This window comes from Callorhinchus milii, unplaced genomic scaffold (assembly GCF_018977255.1).
Source record: "Callorhinchus milii isolate IMCB2004 unplaced genomic scaffold, IMCB_Cmil_1.0 Scaffold3, whole genome shotgun sequence".
NCBI lineage: Eukaryota > Metazoa > Chordata > Chondrichthyes > Chimaeriformes > Callorhinchidae > Callorhinchus > Callorhinchus milii.
The window spans coordinates 37,430,834-37,442,979 of NW_024704744.1; the positions used below are offsets into that span (position 1 = coordinate 37,430,834).

The 12,146-nt window shown below is 40.3% G+C and overlaps 1 protein-coding gene across 1 annotated transcript in view; it reads right to left on the reverse strand.

Annotated features, from left to right (window-relative positions):
- Positions 1–10,807, reverse strand: part of LOC103189819 (sine oculis-binding protein homolog) — an 84,310-nt gene extending 73,503 nt beyond the window's left edge. The window contains exons 1-2 of the mRNA XM_007910343.2: positions 10,664–10,807; positions 1,180–1,368 (exon numbers count right to left, since the gene is read on the reverse strand). Coding sequence (XP_007908534.2) covers positions 1,180–1,368; positions 10,664–10,784 — 310 coding nt within the window. The 5' untranslated portion in view covers positions 10,785–10,807. The remainder of the gene's footprint in view (positions 1–1,179; positions 1,369–10,663) is intronic.
- Positions 10,808–12,146: the final 1,339 nt, after the last annotated feature.

Here is a 12,146-nt window from a genome sequence, read left to right on the forward strand (position 1 = left end):
TGGCAAAACCCATTACGTGCCTTGCATCAGCTGAATGGACTTAACCCAAAGCATACGGGACTTTTGAATGAATGAGTTCCATCATCTAATGCACAGATACAGAAATGGATCTAATGACTGCTGCTTTTCTATGCTTTTTGTTACTTTGAGAAGCAGACTTGCATCTCATCAACTCGTGCTGCACATCTCTTAATTATTGCAGTTTATGTCCAACATAATGTGAAGACAAGTAAAACAGCGTTTTGTTGAAATATTATTCTTAAAAAACATACATTGGATTTGGTTCTTTTTTGTGAGCACGTTCAACCCCTCCACCCCACCCCCCACCCCCTTTAAGGGCACACATTCCTTTATTTAATCCGCAGTATGCTCCTCTCTTTGAACCTTTCTGAATCAGGCAGCCCCTGTGTGTGAGACAGCAGGAGAAGTGGTTATACTCCACGTAAACCCCACCTCTCCTAATCCCCTTTCCTATTCCATTCTCCCTCATGTATGCATCAAGCTTCCTCACAGGAAAAAAATCTAATTCGCCCCACTTCACAACAGGCCAAAGTGAAGAGGTAGGTAACATGCAACATTGAACACCTTCAATGGGAGCCAATAAAAACACTGCTGCTCTAAAGGCTTGTAGTTTTAGTTGGTTAGACTCCAGTAGCACTCCAATGCACTCTCTAAGGTCTTGCAAATCTGTGTCTGATCTCTGCGGGATTGGGTATCAGAGTGTACCTCTCCGACGAGAAGGACTAATTCCAATCCAGACACAAGGAAAACACACATGTGTGCAATTTGGCTTGGAGAATTTGAAGCATGATAGGTTTCTGTGTGTGTCAGATGTGCTGATAAAAGAAATCAAATGGTTCTTATCACATGAGAATAATATGGTACACTTACTATTTCCATAATTAATGTTGAATAAATAAAATTACACATGAACATCATGCTGTCCTGTTTGTAGCCTTCCCTCTCAGTGTTTCAAAGAAAACGGCGATATACAAGTGCGTCCAAAGTATGTGCAAATAATGCATTTATTTATCCATGTTTCATGGTAAGTCATATTGCTGGACCGCAAATAATGAGTCTTTGCTCAGATGATAATGACAAGTTTCGTAATGGGCTCAAATGCTTTGTTCTGCTTTATTGCACAGAACTCACTTTTCATGCAAAGTGAAGCTGTCTTACCTGTTGGTGGCTTTAGCATAGGCGGTGGGATTAATGGTACAATAATGGGCATGCTGCCGTGATCCTTTGACCCTGTTGATGTGTCTGCAAGTCCATTTCCTGTGGTCATTCCTGAAAAGTTGGAATTAAGGTTGGCTGATGAAGTAATAACACTGTCTTCAGATAATCTCGGTCTTGGTAAGGAATTTTCTACAAATAGAAAAAAAAACAAAGATTATTACACTAAGGACTTATCAATGTTGCTGCAAACTGCTGCTGAGAATATTCACCAGTCATTAACCATAAATAATTGAAGAGATGTTGAGAGAGATAGGTTTTATTGTTACCAAGCATGTTAATGGTTTGCACAGTGAGATAAATCCAACCTTGCTGGTGATTCAATGCTTATAATTCCAAGAAATTCTGAGTGAAGGGAGAGATTGAGATGTCTCTACCACAAAAGTCCTGTAGCTCAGTGGTTAGAGCACTCGCTTTGCAAGCGAGAGACCTGAGTTCAATTCCAGGCAGGGCGAAACCTTGGGCAAGTTTCCTTACTCCACGCGCCTAATAATAATCCCTCCAAAAAAAAAAAACAATAATAAATTGGTCATTTTCAATCTACGACTGTTTGTGGGACATTGCTGTGCGCAATTGGCTGCCGCGTTCGCCCACAAATATACAGTCAATTCACTTTACAGTGTGTTCTGTGAAGCGCTTTGGGACGTCCTCCCGACGTGAAAAGCGCTATATCAAATGCAAGGATTATTATTATTATTATTATTAAAAGAGGTTTGACTGAAGAAGACTTTGGCCCATTTAATAATACACACATTTGATGTATTGCCTATAACATCAAAACATCTCAAAGCATTTCAGAAAGTTATCCAAAAGTGTAAGGACAGTGTATTTGTAGGCAAATGTGGCTGCCAATTTCTACAATTTAATCTCACAAATCAGCCATAAAGGGAATGACCAATTTATCTGAAGGATAGTTTAGTGAAATTCTTCTCGTCAAATTACGTTATGGGATCTTTAATATCCCCTGAATCTTGGGTCTTCGGTTTAACGTCTCATCCCGATAATGGAACCTCAAACAATGCAAATTTCTCTAAACAATGAACTGGTTAGTTTAAACTATGAGGACAAAATCAGTTGCTCTCATTCTTCCAGATTACCAAATATCTTCCTTGACAGCATCAAAGAGGTTCTTAAATGAGTCGAGGAATCAGATCACTGTTACAATTCCTAGTTGTTCATTACTTTTGGCATGAGGAAATGCATTCTGACATCTGCCCTAAGTTTCTTTCACAATAAAAATGAGAATAGATACAAAATGAGCAAAAACATTCCAGTCCACAAATTCATTTCTGCTGTTACAGATTATGTGGCTGTGCGACACAACCAAGGAATTATACCACAGAACAAACATTCAATTTCTGTTAAATTGTGAGCTCTGTAAGTTTGTATTTTACAATAAGTGCAGCAAAAATGCTGAAAACCCTTACTGATCTGAACACAGTTAGTGTTAGCAACGTACAATGTAAGCAAAGTTTCCCAACTGCTGTGACACGCTCACTCTAGCTTGAAGTTAGAAAATTTTCCAATAAATACACCAACTCTCTCATTTAAAAGTGCCAGAATTAATGGAATCTAAGGGTGCATGAATACATGTACATTCAACAATAAATATGCATGTAAATCTCTTTGCAAAGAATATTTAATCACGGCAAAATCTTTCTTAGTGACCATTAGCTGAAATGTAATGAAAGAATTCCGATTATCTACTGATAAAAGGGTTTAAAATCCTAACTTTGTCATCTTTAATATAATAATACTTGCATTTGATGTAGCATTTTATAATATCAAAATGTTTCAAAGCGTTTCATAGAATTTAATGTAAAGTGTACTGTTGAGGGCAAACGTGGTAACCAATTTGCACACAGCAATGTCCCACAAACAGCTATGAAGTGAATAATTAATTTTATTTGAGGAATTGTTGGCTAGGAAATTAGGAGAAACTCCCTTCTCTTTTTGAATAGTGCCTTGGGTTGTTTACGCCCACCTAAACAGGCAGACAGAAGCTCAGTTCAACGTCTCATCTGAACGATGGCATCTCTGACAATGCAATCCACCCACCCCCACTGCACTGGAGCATCAGCCTAGACTATAAGGTCAAACTCCCAACACAAGATTTGAATCAACTTTATCACATAAGGTGAGAGTGCTACTCAGTGAGTCAAGCTGAGGATTGAAGGGTAACACTGAAAACCCGAGTGACTTATCAAGTTTAACATATTTCTGTAGTTGTTTTCCTGCTGTAACTTTTTGTAACTTTACTTTTACAACTTTATCATTGACCTAGAGCAGGAGTTGGGTTCCTACTTACTCGTTATCAGTTTATCAAATGTACTTTGTCTGTGTTCGGCCACCCGCTGTGTGAATGATTAATTTGGCTGTTAAGACAGTTACCCAAGGATGGCAGAAACAAACAGTTTGAGTCTTACAAGAGTTACCCCCTGGCCCAAGGGACCTGTTTTGGTGTTTGAGTCCCTAATCTCTCCTGTGTAACAATAAGTCTGAATAGTAAAGTAGGCAGACGATTTACTGACGTTAAGCCTGACACTCTGGATGACATACCCAACACCAATTGCACCTGTGAAAACAGGATCGGGAGATCACAGGCCCAGTGTTCAGCAGGCATCAGGTGGAGCAAAGACAGTGCCAGATTTAACCTCAAAACACACTGCTGCATTTCTTTTTGTAACAAGAAGTCGACTGTATCAAGCCGGTCTTAGGTTTCTTCCTTATCTTGGATTGGGTGAACGTAATGTACAAATACACCATCTATTCCCTTAAGAAAATAAACCAAACCTTCAGTTCTGAGTCACAAAACAGAAGCTCATTGAAAACCCATTCGTCGCTCAGGAGCGCTGTCATCTCCAATAACAGGGATGGCAAAGATATCAGCACTCAAGTGGAACCAGCTGCCGGTGGCTCATTCACAGCAACAATTCAAGCCACAAGGTGACAAGCACAGGCTCCTGATTTCTGTGACACCAGCCCACCACTGCTTATGTCTATTATTTGGGCAAGGTAAATCTGTTTTGTCCCATTACTAAGTGGGCAACTGCCTGATCACAATCCGAAGTCCAGAGGCACGTGTCAGCCTGGGTAACAACAGAGCATTTGCTTACTCTTAGGAGATGTAGGAAGAATGTTCATTAGCCTGCAATATTTCCTAAGTGAAGATACCCAAAAATTATACACAAGGATGATGAAAACAAGACTATTTATTTACTATTCTGTAAAATAGCACAGCATGGTAGTTCCAGTGCACTCTAAACGTTAAATCATCTTGTCATGAATACAACACATTGGGGCACTCTTATTCGGCTCAAAATTCAACCTGGTTGCAGCCTGTGAAGCTATTTGGAGATAAATCCCACCTGGGTCTAGATTTAATCTTTTTATGTATCATTTAAGAGCACCCAGAATTTGGCAATGTTGAACTTCAGTCTTGAAGTTGGTTTTCTATAGTTCTTTAGAATTTACAGGAAACCTGGCTTGAAAACTAAGGTCTGTGTTTAAAAAGATCGTCAAATTCTGGACATGCTGAAGTGCTACATAAATAAAGTAAATCTGGACCCAGGTGGGAATTATCCCCAGTTCTACCTTAAAAGATAGGATCACACTGAATTGTGGAAAACACTTAAATTAGTCTCAATTTGGAATCCGGTTTGTTATAAGAACTGCAGACGGCCAAATTAAAGATGAATTTCAAAATTGTTTATAATTCTGCACATTCTTAAATGTTAAAACAAATTAATCTGATGGTCTAAGAAATTTTGGACCCATATTCAGGGAACATTAGGGCAATGATTTGGGAATAAGCCAAGACACAGTACATGCTCAGAGTTCCTCATCAAGTGCTGGTTTCACCAATTTTCCTTCTCCGAGGCCCCTTCTGCCTGTTCAGGTGGACGTTAAAGATCCTATGGTACCATTCAAAAGGCGAAGGGAGTTTCTCAAAGTATTCTGGTCAACAATCCCCTAACTAAAATTGGTCTTTCACTCCATTGTTGCTTGTGTGACATATGTAAATTGGCTGCCACGTTCGCTCACAAAAAACAAAAATTCTGTAGCATAGTGGTTAGCGGATTACTTTCCAGGGATAAAAGTCCCTCCAAAACAAAAAATTGGGTCACTCAATCCATGACTATTTGAGGGACACTGCTGTGCACAGTTGATTGCCGTGTTTATAATATATTCTGCGAAGTGCTTTCAATGACGTGATATGGCGCTTTATCAAATGCAAGGATTATTATTACTATTATTACCTGTGATATACTTTGGGATGTCCTCCTGATGTGAAAAGGCTATACCGAATGTAAGGATTATTATTATTTATATTATTACTTTCCTGTAAAATGTAAGAATCCCTGTGGAAATAGGACAGTAAGCTATTCCTCCCGGGCTCACAGCTGGTGTATCTGGCAGTGCTCCCTGTGTCCATTAGATAACTAATGAACCAGAAACTCACCTCCCAACCCAATGAATGTGTATTTCCGTCACCCACCAGCACAACAATGGGTAAAATGATAATAACAGACACTGCAGAAAATAAGCGGGGTACACTGCATGCCAGTCAAATCCGACACATGCTGAAGATCCTGGTCACGGGTTGAATGTTTTGCACATTCTGCACAATGAGTAGAGAAGCGCAGCATCTTAAACGTAAATGTAATGATCTGCAATACTGAAGCTGTATTTGCTGCACAACACAGTAGGGCAAGTGGGGAGCGATACCACCTCAAGAGGCAAGCTCTCTTTAAACTTCTGAAAGCAGCAGCGATGTGACAGGCCTCCTCCTGCTCCCTTCTCCTGGCCCTGCGTGCTCATTCCCCAGGCTAAACGTGGTGTGAGCACTGGGCCTACCATTCCAGGCCGGCGATGGTCAGTGCAAACCATTAACAATCTCAGATAAAGAAAAGAAACTTACATCTTTTACCGCATGTACATTACATAAAAATCTCTCGATAATACAACACAATTTACAGTTGTATAGTGCCTTTCACGTCGGAAGGACATCTCAAAGGTCTCAACGGCTCAAGGAACTGTACAAGTAATTATTGTCATCAACGGTTGAGGAGAGCAGGCCCAGGCGCAATTTTGTGTGGAACTTGTAGGGGATCCTATGTGCTCTCTGTCCACAGACTCCAACTCAAAGTCAATGAGGGATGCAATTCTATCAGATTTTTTTTTTAAAAAACTGAAAAGGAAATTTAGCCCCAATGTCTTGCTTAGTAAACATGGTGTGAAACAGACACAGCACAGGAAGCTCCAGGATTTGATCCCTGGATGATTTTGTTGATCGTTATCCAGTGACCATTGCAAGAAAGTTAGCAACTTGATTGAGCGAGTAAGGCAATTAATTAATTCAAAGAGCTCTGAGACGCCGTCCGGCGTGGAGGGCGCTATATAAATCCAAGTTGTTGTTGTTAATACTTTAGAATGTAATAATTAGCATTTATACATCACCACTTGTGGATAATAAACATAAAGCACTTAACAGGTTGTAATTCATTAGAAACTAAAATGATTAATGTTATTAGTAGCTTGATGTTGTGATGGGAATATGGTAGAGTCGGTGTTTTGGAAGGATGAAATCAAATTCTTTATCCAACCTCTCTTGTGATCTCCAGAGTATCCAAACCAAATTGAGAATTCCTTGTAAGCCACCTATACATGGTAATTCCAGACATGGGAATTTCCACGTGTAGATAGAATGCATGGAACTCTCAGTCGGCTTGGATACTCTATTCATGGCGATGGGTTTCCGTGTGTCAGATACTCGTTTGACAAAAACTGTGACTCCAGTGATCAGGTGAACCCCGCCATCCTTAAAAAAGAACTTTCTCTTGTGATTTTTGCAAGTTTCTCTGTTTATTTGAGCATCACAACATTTGAAAATAATGTCAAATAAAACTTCAGGGAAGAGAAACTTCAAAATAGAGTCCGCAGACTGTTGCTCACCTGCCATGAGTTACTCTAGTCACCGCACAAAACTCTGTTATATTGAGATTCAATTGCACAGGGTGCGATTTGTTTTGTTTTGACTCCAGCAAATAAAGCCTCTTTCATTCAAGCCATCAGCCCTTTGAAAAACAAACAACCAGACAACTTTTCAACCACAGATTCTTTATGGAATGGCTACAAACTGCGTAAAGAAAGCAGGATTGCCAGCATCACTTTGAAGTTTTGACAAGGAACGGTCTATGTTACCAATCCAAACAAGTTCCCGGTATGCTAATGGCACTTGTGACAGGATGGAATGCATTGTGTTAGTCTCTATTTTGTGGGGTCACTGTAAGAAAACACAATGCACTTTTTTTCTCGTACCACTGAAGGTAAGAATTTAGGGCTTGTTCTCTGCCTGAACCTCGGTCCTGTAGGTGGAGCTGTAAAATAGTTATTCAAAACAGCACGGTCTGGAAGCACTAAAAACAAACCTGATTAGCATGTCAAGTGTGCATTGAGTTCTGTTCATTACCACTCACTACTCGAGGCTTATTTTGGTGTGTGAGGGAGGGAATCAGAGAATCAAATCTCCCCTTCCAGTGATTTGAGGCACAGACAAACAATCGAGGGAGTGCGGAAATCAGATAGATTTCTATCCTGTAAGTTGCTGAGGGCCGGATGCGTGTGAACAGGAGCAGAAATAAAAATAGTAATCCTTGCATTTCATATTCTGCCTTATCATGTCAGGAGCATGTCTACAAGCACTTCATGAGATTTTCCTGTTATGTGTAGTGAACTGAGCCAATAGAAAAATGCGGCCATACCTTTTCCGCGGAATCCGCTACAAATGTAGTTTCTGGCCCGCAGGCCTCCCAGCTGTTTACCTGACGTCACTGTGGGAGGGGGAGCTCCGGATGTGCATGCGTGGTGTAACACAAGCGGCAAATGGACTTCACTCTGAGGCGCTGCTGTTGTGATTGTCTGCGTGTGAGTGTCTGTGTCTCTCTATGCATTTGTGAGTGTCTGTCTGTGTGTGTCTGTGTGCATGTCTCTCTCTCTCTCTGTTTGCGAGTGTCTGCGTGAGTATGTCTGTGTCTCCCTCTCCTCTGTGTGTTTGTGGGTGTCTCTATGAAAGTGTGCATCACTCTCTGAGAATGTGTGTCTCTCTCTGTGTTTCTGAGTGTGTGTTTCTCTGTCTGTGAGTGTGTGTATGTCAATCACTGTGTGGCTCAATGGGTTATTTTCATGAATCCTTCAACTCAACACCTTGCTAATAAAATTACAATTGTTCACCAAATCCAATTTTTTTTCCACAGAGACAGGATGAGCCGACGGGCTGCTTAAACGCTGCACATTCCGAACATGGACCTTCTTCCAGCTGCATATTTACATTGAGGCAGTTCCCTCCCAAACAGTAAATGTCACACTACAAACAGAGCTCGACTTACGCCTGCTGTGAGCAATTGCAGCTGTGGATACGCAAGATCCAACAACATCATTCCCTGGTGCTAAGATCAGATCCTACCAATGCCCATCAATGTCAACTTCTAGATGTTGGTAGTTAAAACAAAGCCCAAACAAATCGGGCCCTGACGTTGCAAAGACGGTTTGGATGTGTCATAATTGGGGTTACATTTAATTCACAGTTAAAATGCTCTGCACATGGTCCCATTAAAAGCTGTCTCCCAGATATTGGCACAGGATTTGGTTTGAGCTCGTTTTCCAAGTTACCTGATGGAACAATCCAGGAAGAACTTTATGATAGGTGTTTGAAAGTAATGTTGAAAGTACAGATATTGTAAGCTACTCACTAACTTTGCTAGTGATGGATCAATATTAATTTTAAACGTGATCACGTTGCTGGCACCCGGCACCAGAAAACATCCATCGCCAGGTAACCTGCACCTTCTGCAAGTACCCCTTTAAGCCTCTATTCTTCATAGCCCTGTCTATTTCCCTCTTAAAACCCACACTGGACTCTGGCTCTATCCCCTTGCTCGGCAGGGCATTCAACATCCCAACAACTCTCAGAATGAAATGTTTTTATCTAAGATCTCTTTTCACTCTTCTTGTGACTCTTATAACTATGGCTCTTCATCAATCACTCGCCTACAGATGGAAATAGCTTCTCCCCATTTACCCTGCCAATCCCTGGAAATTGATCAGCTGAGGTCAAATATGGAACCTCTGTTATCACCTAACTGATATGAGATCAGCTAATTCAACACTCACTCAGGGAAACAGCATGGCTCATTTACACCATACGCCGTGAATTTTACCAACAGAGCCATTGTGTATAAACCTAGCTAAAATGTAAAATACAGGTGACAACTACTCTCATTGCAATATAGGATCTGGTGCAGTGTAAATTTTCAGATAAGCAGCTGGGCCTATTGAATCAGCATTTTCTAAATCAGCTGTTGCTGGATTTCAGCCTGCTGGAAACTCCCCCAAAACAATGATAAGGTCCTTTTCAAACTAAAGCCGTTTAAATGCGAAGACAAATAACCCTGTAAAGCTTTGCAAAACCATTAAGTCAGATGTATATTATAACAGAGTGTCTGTAAATCAATTGCACATGGGTTTTTAACAAGTGACAATAGTAGCAATATAATAAAAAACAGGCAGTGAGCAGATGACACTATACAGTACCACCTTCCTCAGTCATAACCAGCCTGAAACTGCTGCAAATCAGCAGGGAACACAAATCAAGCAGTGGGTAACCAGTTAAACTCAGTTAATTTCAGCAAACCCTGCACAAACAACCACCAATTCTCAACCGGAACAGCAAAACTTCAGTTACTTTAGAATCAAATGTTCACTTTATTCAACATCCTAAAAGTTGGTCAAGAATCGCCGATTTTACAATGAGGCATTTTTCTGACAGACTGACTGGCAACCGTCGCTGTCCCTTAGATTATATTGGATTACACACAAAATTCTAAACACTTAAAACAATAAAAATCAATCATTCTCCAGGGGACCACAAATCCACCTAGTCTTAGCCTGCAAAATCGTTTGTCCTAAAATATAAGATGAATTGTGTAAAATATCTCAAATGTGGTCTTCGTTTGGAGGCTGGTTTCCTATAGTTATTAAGAAGAAACCAGCTTCCAAGTGAATGGTGAATTTACGATATTTTCCACAATTCTGAGGGAATTCAAATTTTAAGACAAGATAGTTTTATAGGATAAGTCAAGATGAAGACAAGGTGAAATTTTAGGCTGCAGGTTTGATGGACAAATTTCAGTTATTATTGTTTTGTTAAATGTTTGTGGTCATATAATCAGCATTCACCTATTCTCCAGAAAGCCATAAAATAGGGGAACAAATTTAATTTAAAATGCATAACATTTGCAGTAGGGCTCTGGGGAAATCAAAGTGCTGGTCACCCTAGCCTGTTGCTAAATAGTCATGTAAGTCAACCAACAACACATGACATGACACAACATTGGAACATACAAGACAAGACACAGGGATTTGTTACCTTTCAACACTGAAACGTGCTGGCGTCCCTCACCATCCAAAGCGTAGTTCTTAATTTCAATGTCTTCCCCATCTTTTAATTCCACTTTATCATAGCCATACCAGCCAAGGAGTTCATTCATGGTGTTTTCTGCGAAACTCTGACAGAAAGGAATTAAACATTGGTGTAAGCAATCAATAATCATTTGGGAAGATCAGCTGGATGTATTAACAATGTTTCCCTTGCAGCACGCACTTGTAAACCTGCCCCTCCCCATATAGTCTGATCCTCAACGTAAAGCTGTGAAGGGCGCTATATAAATGCAAGTTGTTGTAGTGTGCATTCAACCATGATTCCAGATAAGGTATTCTCCATCCTAACAACTTTCTGTGTATAAAAAATTCTCATAATCTCTCTCTTTGCTGTTTTGGTAATTAAATATTTGCCCTCCAGTTACTCCCTCCTTCCCAGTACCACTCATTTCCTCCCATCACCACTCACTCACTAGTTCTCTCCTACACCTCTCTCCATCCCTCCCAGCAATCTGAAATTTTGGCCACCAACACAGCAAACATCTGCTTCAATCAACGGTTAAATACATATTCCATTTTATGAAAGCCATGTCCTGAGGCCTTTACACTGACATATCCTGAAGGAATAGAATTTTGGCATCAAGAATGTCTCAGCATACTTTGTATTGCGTAATAATATAAAAATATCTTTCAAAAAAATGATCACTTAATTTTCCATTTAATTCTTGACATTTCAGAAAATAGACTTGGTTATAGTCTACACAGAGCAAAGTAACATATCAAATAATATATCTTAAGGGCTTGTAATCCTAATATGAGAAGACACCTTTCGACATTTGTTAAATTTCACGGTACAAATCAATGCAATGTACATTACAGTATTTTGCTGCAGTGAAAGTCATTTTCATCATTCGTCTACTGCCCTTTGCTATGGTGGGTGAATTGTTCTCCCAAATGTAACACTAAAGAGGGGTCAGAAGATAAATGAATATAGCACCATCTCAAGTTTACTTTACTCAAAACAACTGTTCCCACAATAGTCCATCTACCGCCTGTCAAAGCTCTAAACTGGGGACCCTCCCCAGTTACCTGGTGGGTAAAGACCCTGTCTGTGCAGCAGTAGATTATACAGGTCTGAAAGTTTCTGTGCTGAGTCAGCTGTTCTCAGCCAAGACAGCAGTTGAGGCTGTTACAATTGCTTTAGCAACACTAATAATAATAATCCTTGCATTTGATATAGCGCTTTTCACGTCGGGAGGACGTCCCAAAGCGCTTCACAGAACACACTATTTGTGGGCGAACGCGGCAGCCAATTGCGCACAGCAATGTCCCACAAACAGTCGTAGATTGAAAATGACCAATTTATTATTGTTTTTGTTGGGATTATTATTAGGGGTGTGGAGTAAGGAAACTTGCCCAAGGTTTCGCCCTGACCTGCCTGGAATTGAACTCAGGTCTCTCACTTGCAAAGC